This window comes from Hemiscyllium ocellatum, chromosome 5 (assembly GCF_020745735.1).
Source record: "Hemiscyllium ocellatum isolate sHemOce1 chromosome 5, sHemOce1.pat.X.cur, whole genome shotgun sequence".
In the NCBI taxonomy this organism is placed as follows: Eukaryota; Metazoa; Chordata; class Chondrichthyes; order Orectolobiformes; family Hemiscylliidae; genus Hemiscyllium; species Hemiscyllium ocellatum.
In genome coordinates this window covers 124,207,252-124,222,508 of record NC_083405.1, presented here as the reverse complement: position 1 = coordinate 124,222,508, position 15,257 = coordinate 124,207,252, and the positions used below count along the sequence as shown (strand labels likewise).

General features: G+C 42.1%; 1 protein-coding gene across 2 annotated transcripts in view; it reads left to right on the top strand.

The window, feature by feature from the left end:
* Nucleotides 1-14,882, top strand: part of LOC132816154 (NEDD8 ultimate buster 1-like) — a 64,183-nt gene extending 49,301 nt beyond the window's left edge. For both annotated transcript variants that reach the window (XM_060825626.1, XM_060825627.1), the window contains 5 exons: nt 2,139-2,246; nt 4,543-4,695; nt 5,659-5,775; nt 11,254-11,335; nt 12,702-14,882. In XM_060825626.1, the coding sequence (XP_060681609.1) occupies nt 2,139-2,246; nt 4,543-4,695; nt 5,659-5,775; nt 11,254-11,335; nt 12,702-12,922 (681 nt within the window). In that variant the 3' untranslated portion in view covers nt 12,923-14,882. The remainder of the gene's footprint in view (nt 1-2,138; nt 2,247-4,542; nt 4,696-5,658; nt 5,776-11,253; nt 11,336-12,701) is intronic.
* Nucleotides 14,883-15,257: the final 375 nt, after the last annotated feature.

Sequence of the window (15,257 nt, the reverse complement as noted above, 5' to 3'; positions counted from 1 at the left end):
TTTCACAACATCCTTCCGATAGGAAGGAGACCAGAATTGCACACAATATTCCAGCAGTGGCCTAACCAATGTCCTCTACAGCCGCAACATGACCTCCCAACTCCTGTACCAATAAAAGAAAACATACCAAACGCCGCCTTCACTATCTTATCTACCTGTGATTCCACTTTCAAGGAGATAAGAACCTGCACTCCAAGGTCACTTTGTACAGCAACACTCCCCAGGACCTTACCGTTAAGTGTATAAGTCCTGCTAAGATTTGCTTTCCCAAAATGCAGAAGCTCACATTTATCATGAGGGGATAGCGTTCCAGGCAGTGATGGCAGTATTCCTGTGTTTCAGCCACCCTGTACTTCTATTAGATAGATGTTGTGGGTTTGGGACCTGCTGCTGGAGGATTATTGACCAAAGGATTGGTGATGGTACTACTACTTAAACTAATGACCTTGGAACTGCACTTATTTTTTTAAAATCATTCCTTTGTTGCTTCTTTTATTCAGTTAGCCCACTTTAAAACTACATCGACAAATTAGGTACAAGCTCATTAGATGTTTGTAGGAAAACAATGCTTGTCAGAAAACCCTGACAATGACCTGTCCATCTGTAGAATAGCCTTAGCTGAGGAGAGATGCAGCTCACACAGTAATTCAGTGCGGGCAATGTCACATTGTCGGCTTGGAACCTAATACTGAGCAAACGATGTTACAGACAGCTGATGTAGATTCAAGAGTATGACTTAATAATCTACATGAAGGCGTCTTGTGTGTAGTGACAATGTCCCTACCACACTGCCAGAAGGTTCAGGTTCATGTCCCTCCTGAACGTATCTTATAAATAGCCAAACAGGTATCCAAACCTGCATAAATAGTATTCTGCTATGCTTGGAGTGAAACAGAGATGCTCTTATTCATAGAGAGGGTGCTCAGAGTTTAGGACTGTCTTCCATAACTGATAATTGATGTCAGATCAATTGTTAATTTTAAAACTGAGATGGATAGACTTCTGTTAGCCAAAGGCATTAGAAGATAGAGTCAGAGGTCTACAGCATGAAAACAGGCTCTTCAACCCAACTTGTCCATATCACCCAGTTTTCATAATTAATCTAGTCCCATTTGCCTGCGTTTGGTCCATATCCCTCGAAATACCTATTCCATCCATGTACCTGTTGAAGTATTTCTTAAATGAAAAGGTTGTATGCACTTCCACCACTACCTCTGGCAGCCTTTCACAGACACTCACCACCCTTTATGTGGAAAATTGCTCCTCTGGACCTTTTAGTAGCTTTCCTCCCTCACCTTAACCATATGCCTTTGAGTTTTAGACTACCCTAACATGGGGAAAAGCTGTAGGCTGCCTACCTTATCTATGCCTTGCAGGATATTATAGACCTCTATAAGGTCACCCCCTCAGTCTCCTACACCCCAAGATGTGGGACAAAGAAAAGTACACGGGCTAGACCACAGATCAGCTGCAATCTCAATGGTTGGGAGTGACACAAGCTTAAATGCTTGAATGGCATCTTCCTGTTCCTGTGTTCCAGCACTCGGCTGGTTTGGCAGCATCGTTGTTTCACAGGATGAGGGCATTGCTGGTTAGGTCAGCGTTTATTGCCCATTCGTAATTGCCCAGATTGCAGTTAAAAGTTAACCACATTGCTGTGAGTCTGTAGTCACGTGTAGACCTGACCAGATGGCAGTTTTCTTCCCTAAAGGACATTAGTGAACTAGATGGGATTTTTCAAACAACTGACAATGGATTCATGGTCATCATTCGACTCTTAATTCCGGATTTTTATTGAATTTAAATTCGAGCACCTGCCGTGGTGGGATTTGAACCCAGTTCCCCAGAACATTATTAAGGCCTCAGGATTAATAGTGCGGCGATAAAACCAATTGGTCAGTAGCTTCAAATCTGTTGAGAAAAGCAAAACCATTTCAGAAACCACAGCTGGGGGAGGTGCAAAAGACATGGAGCATCCTAAAATGCTTGATACATTTAGTCTGAGGTGGTCTCAGACTAAAAGAATATAGTTGCAGGTTCCAGACAGAGCCTCAGCTGCTAATACAACAGTGCAGCAGCTTTTAATGAATCCTATTCAAAAGTGTCTTCTCAGGAACTCTCCACTTTTCTCTCTGCAGGATGACAGTGGGAGACATCACATACAGTCCCTTCGGCTCCATGTGCTGTGGGGAGTGTGGTTTTATCACAACCAGATGGAGAAAGATGCTGAGCAGAACCTAAATAAGGTAAAATGTTTAGCTTCAGTTAAAGAGGAAAAATTCCAGTCTTTTTTTTTGTAAGTTGGTGCATGATCTGCATTCCTACCCTGAAGATAAAAGCACTTGTTGATGGTGTAGGTGGTGATGAGTGCATTAGGTAAGGGTCTCCTTCAACAGCAACAACAATGAAACCTGCAATTTCCTTTAACAGAATAAAATATCCAATGAAGAACAATTGCAATACAAAATCTGATGCTGAGCTGCAAAAGGAGGTGACCAAAAGCTTAGTCAAAATTGGTATGTTTAAGGAGGAGACAAAGCTCACAAGGTTAAGGGGGTAATTCCAGAGCTTTGGAAGAAAAAGCATGTCCGCAAATATTGGAGCAGTTAAAAAGAAAGAGGTGCTAAAGGCCGGAACTGGAAAATCACAGCTATCCCTGAAAGTTGTTGGGCTGGAACAGTTCATAGTGATCATGATGAACAAGTCCAAGGAGATACTTGAAAACAAGAAGAGCACCAGAAATAAACACAGAAATTGCTGGAGAAACTCAGCAGGTCTCGAAGCATTTGGGGGGCAGGAGAGCAGAATTAATGTTTCAGGTCCAGTGACCTTTCTTCAGAGCAGGATTTGAAACGTTACCTCATTTCTCTCTCTCCGCAGATGCTGCCAGATGTCAAGTTTCTCCAGCAATTTCTGTTTTTGTTTCAGATTTTCAGCATCTTCAGTTCATTGTTTGATGATGAAAGGTTTAAAGGTCAGCTAACACAATTGCAAAATCATCCGCAATAGAATGTAATTTGAGACCTTGCTATATGTGGCACGAAACGTAAAGTGATACAACTGTATTAATATTGATGGAAAAGATTTTAAACAAAGATATAAAAAAGACCTAAGGAGCAACGTTTTCACACAGAGGGTGGTACATGTATGGAATGAGCTGCCGGAGGAAGTGGTGGAGGCTGGTACAAATGCAACATTTAAAAGGCTTCTGGGTGGGTATATGAATAGGAAGGGTTTGGAGGGATATGGGCTTGGGTGCTGGCAGATGGGACTAGATTGGATTGGGATATCTGGTCGGCATGGATGAGTTAGACGGGAGTGTCTGTTTCTGTGCTGTACATCTATGACTCTAAATGGCGACTGATGATCTTCTGGATGTGGATGCTGGTGGGATGGTAGGTAAGGACGAGGGGAACCCTTTTGCTGTTGCGGGAAGGAAAGGTGGGGGTGAGGGCTGAAGTGCAGGAGATGTGTCGGACCCAGTTGAGGGTCCTGTCGACAATGGTGCTGGAAAAAGGTGGACATTTCGGAGGCTCCCTTGTTGAAGTTGGCCTCATCGGAACATATGAGACAGAGACAGTGGAGCTCGGAGAATGGAATGGAGTCTTTACAGGAAGTAGGGTGGAAGTTGGTGGATATGAGTGGCTGTGGAAATGGAAACAAAGATGTTGAGGAAATGAAAGGAATCAGAGATGGACCAGTTGAAAGAGAGGGCAAGGTAGGACTCTGTATCCTCTGCACTCAAATCGAGTTCAACAATTTTAGGGCAAGAACTCGCCCATGTTCTAGCCCCCTACTCCACACACCAGGCCTTGTTGTCACAGTCTGCCATTACACATTGCGTATTGTTAGCCACGAACAGTCTGCAATTACAACTATTCACCCTTCCAGTCAAATCGTTAACCACTTCTGTATCTGTCCAACTGTTCATCTCTCTCTTTGGGCTTTAGCATTTACTCCTTACCCCCTGCCTCCACCCTGCATTCTGTATATAAACCAACATTTTCCAAGCTACCATCTGTTCTGAGGAAGGGTCACTAGACCCAAAGAGTTAATTCTGATTTCTCTGCCAGACCTGCTGAGCTTTTCCAGCAATTTCTGCTTTTGTTCCTGATTTACAGCATCCGCAGTTCTTTTTGTTTTTAATTAGCCTACTGCATTCACTGCTCACAAGGTGGGTCTCATTACAATGGTTAGACTGAGCGAGCAACAGGTCACCACTTTTACTGAGCATCCCCGCTCCGCCTGTAGGATATGGCCCCAACCTGCTGGTCATGTGCCATTTCAATGAACCATCTTGCCCTCGTGCTGATATTTCTATCCTGGGTCTGTGGCAGACTTCCAGAAAATGCCATCACAAGCTGGAGGTATAGCACCTCATTTCCCACTTCAGCACTTGAGGACTCAATATTGAATTCAGCAGCTTCACAGCATGAACTCTGTGCTCCATTTTACTGAGATGCAATAGTTTACTGAGATTAATGCGAGTGAATGGGTTAGTGTAACTGAAGGAGTTGTTTGCCCTCTTCAATCTATATTCAGGCAGGGATACTACTGGAACGTTTGAGATTGGATGATTCAGACTTGGCTGACCTTGTAAATCAAGGATTCACCATCCGGGAAGCTCGACTCGCCTTACGGGCCACTGAGGGCAACATCGAGGATGCCAAGATGCGCATTAGAAAAAGAAGGGAGGTTAGTGCAAGTCATTGTTTCACATTAAGGCATTAGCACTTTGACCTCTGCAGTCTGTTTCTCAATCAGAGAATCATAGTGCAGAAAAGGGCCATTTGGCCCATCAAGTCCATTCTGACCCGACAAAAAACATCCCACCTAGACCCAACCCCCTGCATTTCCCATGGCTAATCCACCAAACTTGCATAGCTCTGGACCATGGGAGGAAATTCACGCAGAGTGCAAACTTCGCACACAGTCATCGGGGGTAGAATCAAGCACAGGTCCCTGGCGCTAAGCCACCCTGATCCCTTTCTGAAGTAGTAAGGTTCCACTGTTGCAAATGGTGCATGTCTCAATGTGTCAAATGGGATCCAGTCCCCAGTCCACCTATCTATTGGTGAGATTGTGGTTGTGATTTGAGTTAATGGTGCCCTCCCTTCCCTTCACCAAGAGGGCCTGAAGGCCTCCATCTCCAACAAATGGAGACATGCAATGATTCATGTATCTTCATTGCCAAAAGTGAACTTAAATCATCATTTAGGAGAAAGTGAGGACTGCAGATACTGGAGAGTTAGAGTTGAAAAGTGTGGCGCTGGAAAAGCACAGCGGGTCAGGCAGCATCCGAGGATGCGACATTTTGGGCATAAACCCTCAGGGCTAATGCCTGAAAGGTTGACTCTCCTGTTCCTGGATACTGCCTGACCTGTGTACTTTCCCAGGCCCGCACATTTCGACTTTAAATCACTATTTAAGCATACACCAGCCAGTGGAATATTTTGGAGAATGGTTCACTGATGATGTGGATACCCTCTTTACATTGCAATGTTGCTGCTGGTCTTAGCCTCACCATGGAGATTGGAGCTAGTGCTTTTGTATCTGGGAAAGATCTCCATTACGTAGACTCCATTTGTTAAACTCTTGCCAGAAACCATCAGCCGCTCTTCTCAAGTTAATCAACTTTTACTTCCTGATTTCAAACAGAGAGCTCAGCAGCAAAAGAGAGAAATGGATGAAAGAAGGCAGCAGCTGAGCAGACAGGCTACAAAGAGTAATACTGATGTACCTGAGGAGAACAGGAGGCCTGATCAGGGAAACCAGGTAAAATTAAAGTCACGAGAGTGGATAGATTTACACATTAAACCAAGGTGATGAATTTCTTCGCAACTTTAACTGAGCTGTTTACAACAATGTTAAAAATCACACAACACCAGGTTATGGTCCAACAGCTCTATTCGAAAACACTAGTTTTCGGAGTGCTACTCCTTCATTAAGTTGTGGAGAATAAGATCATGAACACAGAATTTACAGCTGAAGGAGTCCTGTGTCATGGAGATCTGATACATTAAACAATTTTAGATTAAATCTTTCATCTTTTAGCATGGGATATGCTGGTTTCTGTTCTTTGCTATGTAAATCCCAGAACTACTTTTAAATTACGTTCTCAAGATAGCTCAGTGTTTCTAACAGTAGGTGTGAAGTCAGTCTGTGTCCCAATGCTGAGTCACTGACAAACCCTCCGCATAGATTTTCAGAGTTTTACACGGATTCATGCAATTTTTGAGCAAAAGAAAATGTAATTCTGTGAAAACAAATTGGACTAAAACCTGGTGTTGTGTGATTTTTAACTTGGCGAAAATGAGAACTGCAGATGCTGGAGATCAGAGTTGAGATTAAAGTGGTGCTGGAAAAGCACAGCAGGTCAGGCAGCATCCAGGGAGCAGGAAAACCGACATTTCGGTTCATTCCTGATGAAGGGCTTTTGTCCAAAATGTTAGTTTTCCTGCTCCTCAGATGCTAACGTTTTGGTCAAAAGCCCTTCATCAGGAATGAACCGAAACGTCGGTTTTCCTGCTCCCTGGATGCTGCCTGACCTGCTGTGCTTTTTTAGCACCACTCTGATCTAGACTCTGATTTTTAACTTTGTCCACCCCAGTCCAAGTTGTGTTTTATAACAACAGCAACTTAGATTTATCTAGCACCTCTTATGTCGTAAAACATTCTTCATAAGAGCTCTATCAGGTAATATTTGATAGCAAGCCACAGATAAAGGTAAAAGGGACTGGTGGCCAAAACCGTGGTAAATGCCTCTTCAAGAAGGAAAGAGAGATCGAGGATTCTAGCTTTGGCTGCAGCGATGGGGTGATGGAAATGGGACATGTACCATGCTCGAAGTTTGGAGGTTGCAGTCACCGAAGTGGTTTTGGGGATGGAGTGGGGTGAGGCCATGTCTCTCTGTGATATTGAATAGTTACGGTATTCCTGAATTGTTGATGTTTGTAGCCTCCCAGGCCAAGGCAGATTAGATTAGACTTAGATTAGATTTTACAGTGTGGAAACAGGCCCTTCGGCCCAACAAGTCCACACCGACCCGCCGAAGCGCAACCCACCAATACCCCTACATTTACCCCTTACCTAACACTACGGGCAATTTAACATGGCCAATTCACCTGACCCGCACATCTTTGGTCTGTGGGAGGAAACCGGAGCACCCGGAGGAAACCCACGCAGACACGGGGAGAACGTACAAACTCCACACAGTCAGTCGCCTGAGGCGGGAATTGAACCCAGGTCCCTGGCGCTGTGAGGCAGCAGTGCTAACCACTGTGCCACCGTGCTGCCCCTAAGGCAGCTTGATTGTTTCTGGCCTTGTTAAAATGCAGTTTCCAATCCTACCAGCTGATGGGGGCGAGATAGATGCTGACAATTCCTGAAAGTCAGAGCAGGTACCTAGTGACATTTAGATATTTATTGGCTAGTATTTATATGGTTGAATATTTTTGTCAATGGTAACCCACAGGATGTTGATAGTATGGCATTCAATGATGGCAATCCCACTGAACGTCAAAGGGAGAAGCAGAGATTCTCTCTTGCTGGAGATTGTCATTACTTGACACATACTGCTGACCAATTATTAGTTCAAGTTTTGATATAGTCCAGATCTTGCTGCATTTGGGTATGGACTGCTTCAGGATCTAAGGAGTTGCAAATGGTGTTGAACATTGTGTAATCATTGGTGAACATCTCCACTTCCAGTCTGATGATGGACAGAAGGTAATTGATAAATTAAAAGTGATTACACAAACTAGGTTTGTATTCCCTGCAATTTAGAAGATTAAGACTTGATCTGATTGAGGTTTTAAGATATTAAGGGGAACAAATAGGGTTGATATAAGTTATTTCTTTTGTTTGTGGAACCGAAGATTGGGGCACAATCTAAAGATTGGAGACTGACCTTAAGCAGTGAAATTAAGAAATGCTTCTATATTCAAGGTTTGTAGAGGTTTGGAATTCTCTTTTTGAAAGTGGTGATTGCTGCTGGATCAGTTGTTAATTTTAAACATGAGAGTGATATAATTTTGCTTAACAAGTAAAAATGGTACGACAATAATCATGGGTGATTTTAATCTTTGTACAGACTGGACAAACACACATTAGAAATAATAAATTGTGAACTGATTCCTGGAGTATGTGCAGAATGTTTTTTTTAACCAGCGTATTGAGGAATAAACTGGGGAATGGGCTATCCTAGATTTGGTTTTCTGCAATGAGAGGGGGTTAATTATCAACTTGTGGTGCAGAGTTCTTTAAGGAAGAATGACTATAACATGATAGAATTCTTTGTCAGGATGGAAAGTGAAGTAGTTCAATCTTAAACTAGGATTCTAAGTTAAACAGAGGGAATTATGAAGGGGTGAACTGGCTATAATAGCTTGAATAACCTTAATAAAAGTTTTGATAGAGGATGGGTAATGGTTAATATTTAAAGAACAAATGCATGCATTGCAACAGTTATGCATTACTTTCTGATGCCAAAAAACAAAATCAAAAGTGGCCAGACAATGGCTAACAAAATAAATTAAGAATAAGAAAAAGGAATCCTATAAGGTTGGTAGAAAAAATAACAAGGCTGAGAATTGAGAGCAATTTAAAATTCAGCATAGGAGGATGAAGAGATTGAAGAAGAGGATCAAGATGAAATTTGATAATAAATGTGCAAAGAGCATTAAAAGTCACTGTAAATATATCTCTACAAAGAAAAAAAAAGTAAAGGCAAATATAGGACCCTTCAGACCAAAATGGGAGAATGATAATGGAGAACAAGGAAGTGTTAAAGCAATCTCCTTTATTGGTCAGAGCATTGAGTATAGGAGTTGGGAGATCATGTTGCGGCTGTACTGGACATTGGTTGGGCCACTTTTGGAATGTTGTGTGCAATTCTAGTCTCCCTCCTCTAGGAAGGATGTTGTGAAACTTGAAAGGGTTTAGAAAAGATTTGCAAGAATTGAGAGGTCTGAGCTATGGGAAGAAGCTGAATTGGCGAGGATTGTTTTCCCTGAAGCCTCAGAGGCTGAGGGGTGACCTTTATAGAGGTTTATAAAATCATGAGGGGCATGGATATGATAAATAGACAATGTCTTTTCCCTGTGTTGGGGTGTCCAGAACTAGAGGGCATAAGTTAAGGGTTTGAGGGGAAAGATTTAAAACTGGTCTAAGGGGCAACTTTTTCATATAGAGGGTAGTGCATATATGGAATGAACTGCCAGTGGAAGTGGTGGCGGCTAGTACAACAGAATAGAACGGTTTTAGAGGGATCTGAGACAAATGCTGGCAAATGGGACTAGATTAATTTAGGATGTGTGGTCAGCATGGACAAATTGGTCCAAAAGGTCTGTTTCCGTGCGATACATCTCTATGGCTCTATAACTGAACAGCTACTTTAGTTCTACATTCATGGAAGAAGACACAAATAACTTTCCAGCCAAGCATCCAATGAGAAGGAAGAATTGAAGGAAATTAGTATTAGTGAAAAAGAAGTACTAGGGAAATCACTGAGGCTGAAAGCTAATAAATCCTCGATGCCTGAAAGTCTACAGGCCAGGGCACTAATAGAAGAGGCCATGGAAAATAATGGATGTGCTTGTTGTTATGTTCTCAAGTTCTGTAGATTCTTGTAACAGTCCGAGCAAACTGCTACTGTAAATGTTGTCACACTGTTTGAAAAAGGAGGAAAGAAGAAAATGGAATTGCAGACTGATGAGATTAACATTGGTAGTATTAAAAATGCTAGTACCTATTATAAAAATTGCAATAATCAGAAACTTAGAAAATATCAATAGGATTAGACAAAAGTAGCATGGCCTTATGAAAGTGATATCATGTTTGACAAACCTATGGGAATTTTTGAAGCTGTGATGAGTACAATAGATAAGGGAGAACCAGTAGGTCTGGTGTATTTTCAGGAGGTTTTTGATAAACTCCTGGACAAGATGCAAAATCAAAGGACATGGATTGGTGGTAATAATTGATATGTATTCAGTATTGGTTGGTAGGCAGGAAACATTAGGAATAAATAGGTTTTCTTTGCAACAGAAGATGGTGGCTGGTAGGTACAGCTTGAATTAATGCTCGGGCTCTAACCATTCATAATATATACCATCAATTTGGAAGTGGGAATCAAATGTAATATTTCTAAGTTTGCTGATGACATAAAACTAGGCAGGAGTGTGAATGATGAGGAGGATGTAAAGAAGCTTCAGGAAGGTTGAAACAAGTTGAAGGAATGGGCAAATACATGTCAAATGCATGACATAGTTAAGTGTAAAGTTGTCCACTTCAGTAGGTAAAGCAAAATGACAGAATTATTTAAATGGTGATGGTTTGGAAATGTTGTTATACAAAGGCATCTGAATGTTCTTATATGTCAGTCACTGAAAGCAAGCATATAGGTATAGTGAGCAGTTCAGAATGTAAATAGTTTGTTGTCTTAATTACAATGGGGTTTGAGTACAGGAGCAAGCAAGTGTTTCTGTAGCTGTACAGCATCTTGGTAAGACCATACCTGGGATTTTGTGCAGTTTTGGTCTCTTTTTATCTAAGGAAAGATATGCTTGTCATAGAGGGAGATGCAACCAACATTCACCAGACTGATTTCAAGTATAGCAAAATTGTCATATGAGAAGAAACTAGTATTTACTGAAGCTTAGAAGCGTGAGAGGGGATTTAATTGAAACATTTAAAATTCTGAAGGGGCTGGACTGACAGGATGTTGGGTTGTCTGGATGTCTAGAACAAAGAGTCATGGTCTCAGGCTGTGGGGTAGGCCATTTAGGACTGAGATGAGGAAAAATATCTTCACACAGAGGATGGTCAACTTGTGAAATTCTCTACCACTTGAGGCTGTGGGGATCAAGTCACTAAACATATCTAATAAAGAAACAGATTTCTAGACCCTAAAGGCATTAAGGGATATAGGGAGACAGTGTAAGTACGGTGTTGAGATAGAGGATCAGCCAAGATCACATTGAATAGCACAGCAGACTTGATGGGCCAAATGGCCTATTCCTGCTCCTACTTCTATGCTTTAAAGATTTAGGGGATATAAGACAAACTGGTTAGGATGCAGATCAATCATAATCATTAAATGGGAGAACAGGCTCAAGGAGCTAAATAATCTACTCCTGTTCCTAAAATTGAGTTGAATTGAATTTGAGAATTAACATCATTATTAGCATGCCTTCACTTTAGAAACAATTACAGAGCCATTTTCTAAATGTACATTTTGAATTGATGTAACAGAATTCACTTTCGAACACAAAAGTGCTAACTGCTGATGAAAACTCGTCTTCGGCCTCACCAGCCCCTTCCTCTCCATCTATAGGTAAGAAAGCAAAAGTGAATAAAATAACTCTGCAATATGTACTGCCTGTGGTGTAACTGAGAGTGACAGAAGGGACTTCGCATGTATGTCTTCCTCACTTGCCCTTGCCCAAGGGACAGAGCCATATTTACATTGAGTGAGAATCACTCCTCCTTACTGACATCACATCCCACACTGGGTGAATCAGTACCTGTCTCGTGGGCTCTGTAGGAACATACTTAAGGAGCTCCAGCTATCCAGTTGTACTTTCTGTTTAATTTCCTACATCAGCTGGATGGCAGATTCGGTGAACTCCTTCCCAGAAATAGCAGTGCAACAATCACCTTCCTGAGTACTCAGACCATTCACGCACTTGTATCAGAGGGAACTTACAGCAGCCCTTCATATTTATGAAGTATTTTCAAATTCAGCAATAGACACTGAATAAGTTAGATAAACAAGAGCGAGCACAGAAATAATGGGATTTGTTGGTAAGAATTCAATTAAATGGGAGGAAGATCATGTTGAAGTGGTACAAATCCATTGAACCTGTACATGTTTTGCAAAATTCAGTCAAATTCGTTTCATCTGAACAGCCTCCACCATTTAATTGTTGAGTCTGCCGTGTCCGCACATATTTATCTCATTCCTTCCACTGAAGATCAAATCTCTCTCTCTCTCAATCCTGCATCTCGTGCCTTGGCATTTTAAAAAACATGCTTGTGGTTGTGCCTCAGATCAGCGTGAGAATAAGCGCGATCATTTAGGGTGACAGGTTAAACCATCTGCTATCAAACCTTCTCCCAATCTGAAGGCGTGCAATGAGTTTTCCCCTCCTACTCTGACAAGTATTATGGGGTGGCATGATGGCTCAGTGGTCAGCACTGCTGCCTCACAGTGCCCAAGGATGTGGATTTGATTCCATCTTTGGGTGACTACCTTTTGGAGTTTGTACATACTCCCTGTGTCTGCGTGGGTTTCCTCCCACAGTCCAAAGCTGTACAGGTTAGGTGGACTAGCCATGGAGAATGCAGGGTTAAGGGATAGGGTATTGTAGTGGATCTGGGTGGGATACTCTTCAGAGGATTGGCGTGAACCCAATAGGCAGAATGGCCTGCTTCCACACTGTAGGGATTCTATGAAAAAAAAGGATCCCTCAACCGACACTGTCTATACAAAAAAAATTGATCATTTTTACACTGCTGGTCCTGGAATTTTGCTATACACAAGTTAATTGCATATCTCACCAAAGCACAACGCCTTTCTCAAAGTGCTCAGTCGATTGTTAAGCACTTTGGGATGAGAATGTGAAGCGTGCTATATAAATGAACTTAAATAGGTCTTTCTTTAGCATGTAGATTGATAAATTTGTTTCTTTTATTATCAGGTGCTCAAGGCAGCTTTGAGGATGAGGACCTTCTTCAAGAAATCCTGGCATTACTGCCTGAGGATAATGATGACTACATCAATGTGACCTTGGAGGATGAGGAAGCTGTCATCTCTTCCTATAAGGCCTTGCTCACTAATAAAGGCAGTGAGCTGTGTGAAGAGGCCCCATCCACCCCAAAAAAGGGAAAGACTGAGCCAGAGGTTACTGCTCCCCCATAACACGCTGAGATCTGAACCGTACCCATAGCAGGCTCCAATGAGTAGCATTCCCTCATTTCCCACCTGCTGTGTGAAAGAATGCATTAACACAGCTTAATGTTGCTTATGCACAGCCTGCTTAATCCCTGCTGTGAAAAATTCCAATTGCTATGTGTCACTGAGCCCAGAGAGAACATTTTTAATGACCAGCCAACGTGTACAAATCCAAATGTCATTTAGACCTCACCACAAACAGACAAGCATGACCCACCCAATAACCTGGATGAACTGCAAACGTGACAAAGGCTGTACCCACACCCACGCAATCATTCAGGGGGCATCAACCTTCATTTCACTTCAAGATCACTCCATTACTTTTCTCTCACACACTTTTCTGAGGAACATGTGACCTCCTGATTTTACTTACCTATGGAAATTCATGTAATAATAAGTTTATTCATACCTTCTTGTGATTTTCGCTAATTCTCCTCCGGCTCCTCCATTTGGTGTCATTCACAATGTTAGAACTTGCTGAGATTCCCTCCCTAACAGCATTGTCTGTACTGACACCAGATGGATTGCTGAAATTCAAAATAGTGGCTCCCCACCAGTTCTTCAAGGGTAACTAAAGATGAACAATGAATGTTGGTCTTGCTACCACTACCACATCCAGCTGAAGAGTGTAAAACAAAAATACACCACTTCTGGTATGGCGTGGTTGGTCAGTGGTTAGTGCTGCTGCCTCACAGCACCAGGGACCCAGATTTGATTCCACCATCGGGTTACTGTTTGTGTGGAGTTTGCATACTCTCTGGGTTTCCTCTGGGTGCTCCAGTTTCCTTCCACTGTCCAAAGATGTACAGGTTAGATGGATGGGCCATGCTAAATTGCCCATTGTATCCAGGGATGGGCAGGTTAGGTGGGTTAGTCATGGGGAAAGTGGGATTATGGGGGTAGAGTGAAGTGGAGAGTATTTGGGTGGTTGCTCTTTGGAAGGTCAGTGTGGACCCAGTAGGCTGAATGATCGGCTTCCACGCTGTCAGGATTCTATGATTCTGGTTTACCATAATCACTTCAGTTAGCTTCACATCACCAACAGTTTTGCCATTTAATCTCTCCCTGCTTCAATATTATCAAAAACCTTCCCATTGTACTTTCTCTCCATCCCTACTCTTTCATGTTCTTCAAATTGATTTCATGACTAGCTTTTTCTCAGGTCTGATGTCTCCAACGTAAAATAGGAAAACAGTATGGCACACTGACAAGAAGAAAAATCCACAAAGATAAACCTAAAATGGCAAAGCTGTTTCTCTCTCCAGAGATGCAGCCTGCCTGAATGTTTCCAGCATTTTCATTCTTTTATTTCCAATCTCTCTTCCCCCACCCCCCTCCCTCCCGCCAGATTAAACTGGCTGGCCTGGATATATTGGATTCATCCTTACACATGTTAAAATAAGGGTGTAACATTTGCAGTTCTATACTTCTTGGCATCATTCTGCTATCAAAGGAAGCTTGGAAGATTACAGCCAATGCCACTTCAATGTTCCTAGTGGGTCACCCTGATTTCCAAATACCAAGTCGCCTTGGACTGTTGTCACATGCATATATGCTCATAAACACGCATGTGTTCAAAATACACACAGTAAGAAACACACAGATGCTCACAGACAAACACACATTCACAAACACACTCATAGATATGCATAAATTCACAAATCTACACACTCTCAAACACACACACTTACAGTCAGACATGCTCACAAACACACACATGACCATAAACACACAGACACACACTCACAAATACATATGTTCTCACTGACACACATGTACTCGTAAACATACACATGCTCAAACACATTCACTCACACAAACATACACATACACGCAATCTTCTCTTCATCTGTCAATAGTGAACCACCCTTTATGCTTACAGACTGTATACTTGTCCTGTCTATTCAGCTGATGCATCAAATCTAAACTGCTGCTTCTTAATAAACTTTAATAAGCTGTTTTAAAATGACTCCTGAGTAGTTTGTTCTGTCTGTGGTACTTGTGTTCCTCAGATCCAGAATGTCACAGAACTTACAGGATGTGTATTTGGGCTGGAGGTCCTCCCACTATAGTGAATAGTTTCCTAGCAACACAATGCTAGTACCAGTGTGAAATGGAGTCATGTATAGTGATTTGATCATAATTACAATTCTCCAACTGCTGTCAAAAACACAACTATGATTCCTATCAAATCCCATCAATGACCTAAATGTAGAGGATTATAAAGGGCAGAGGGGAGATGGGGAAGAAACTGCACAGCTCCCTTTGTGGGGAGTAACACTGAGTAAAGCCTTCTCCTCCA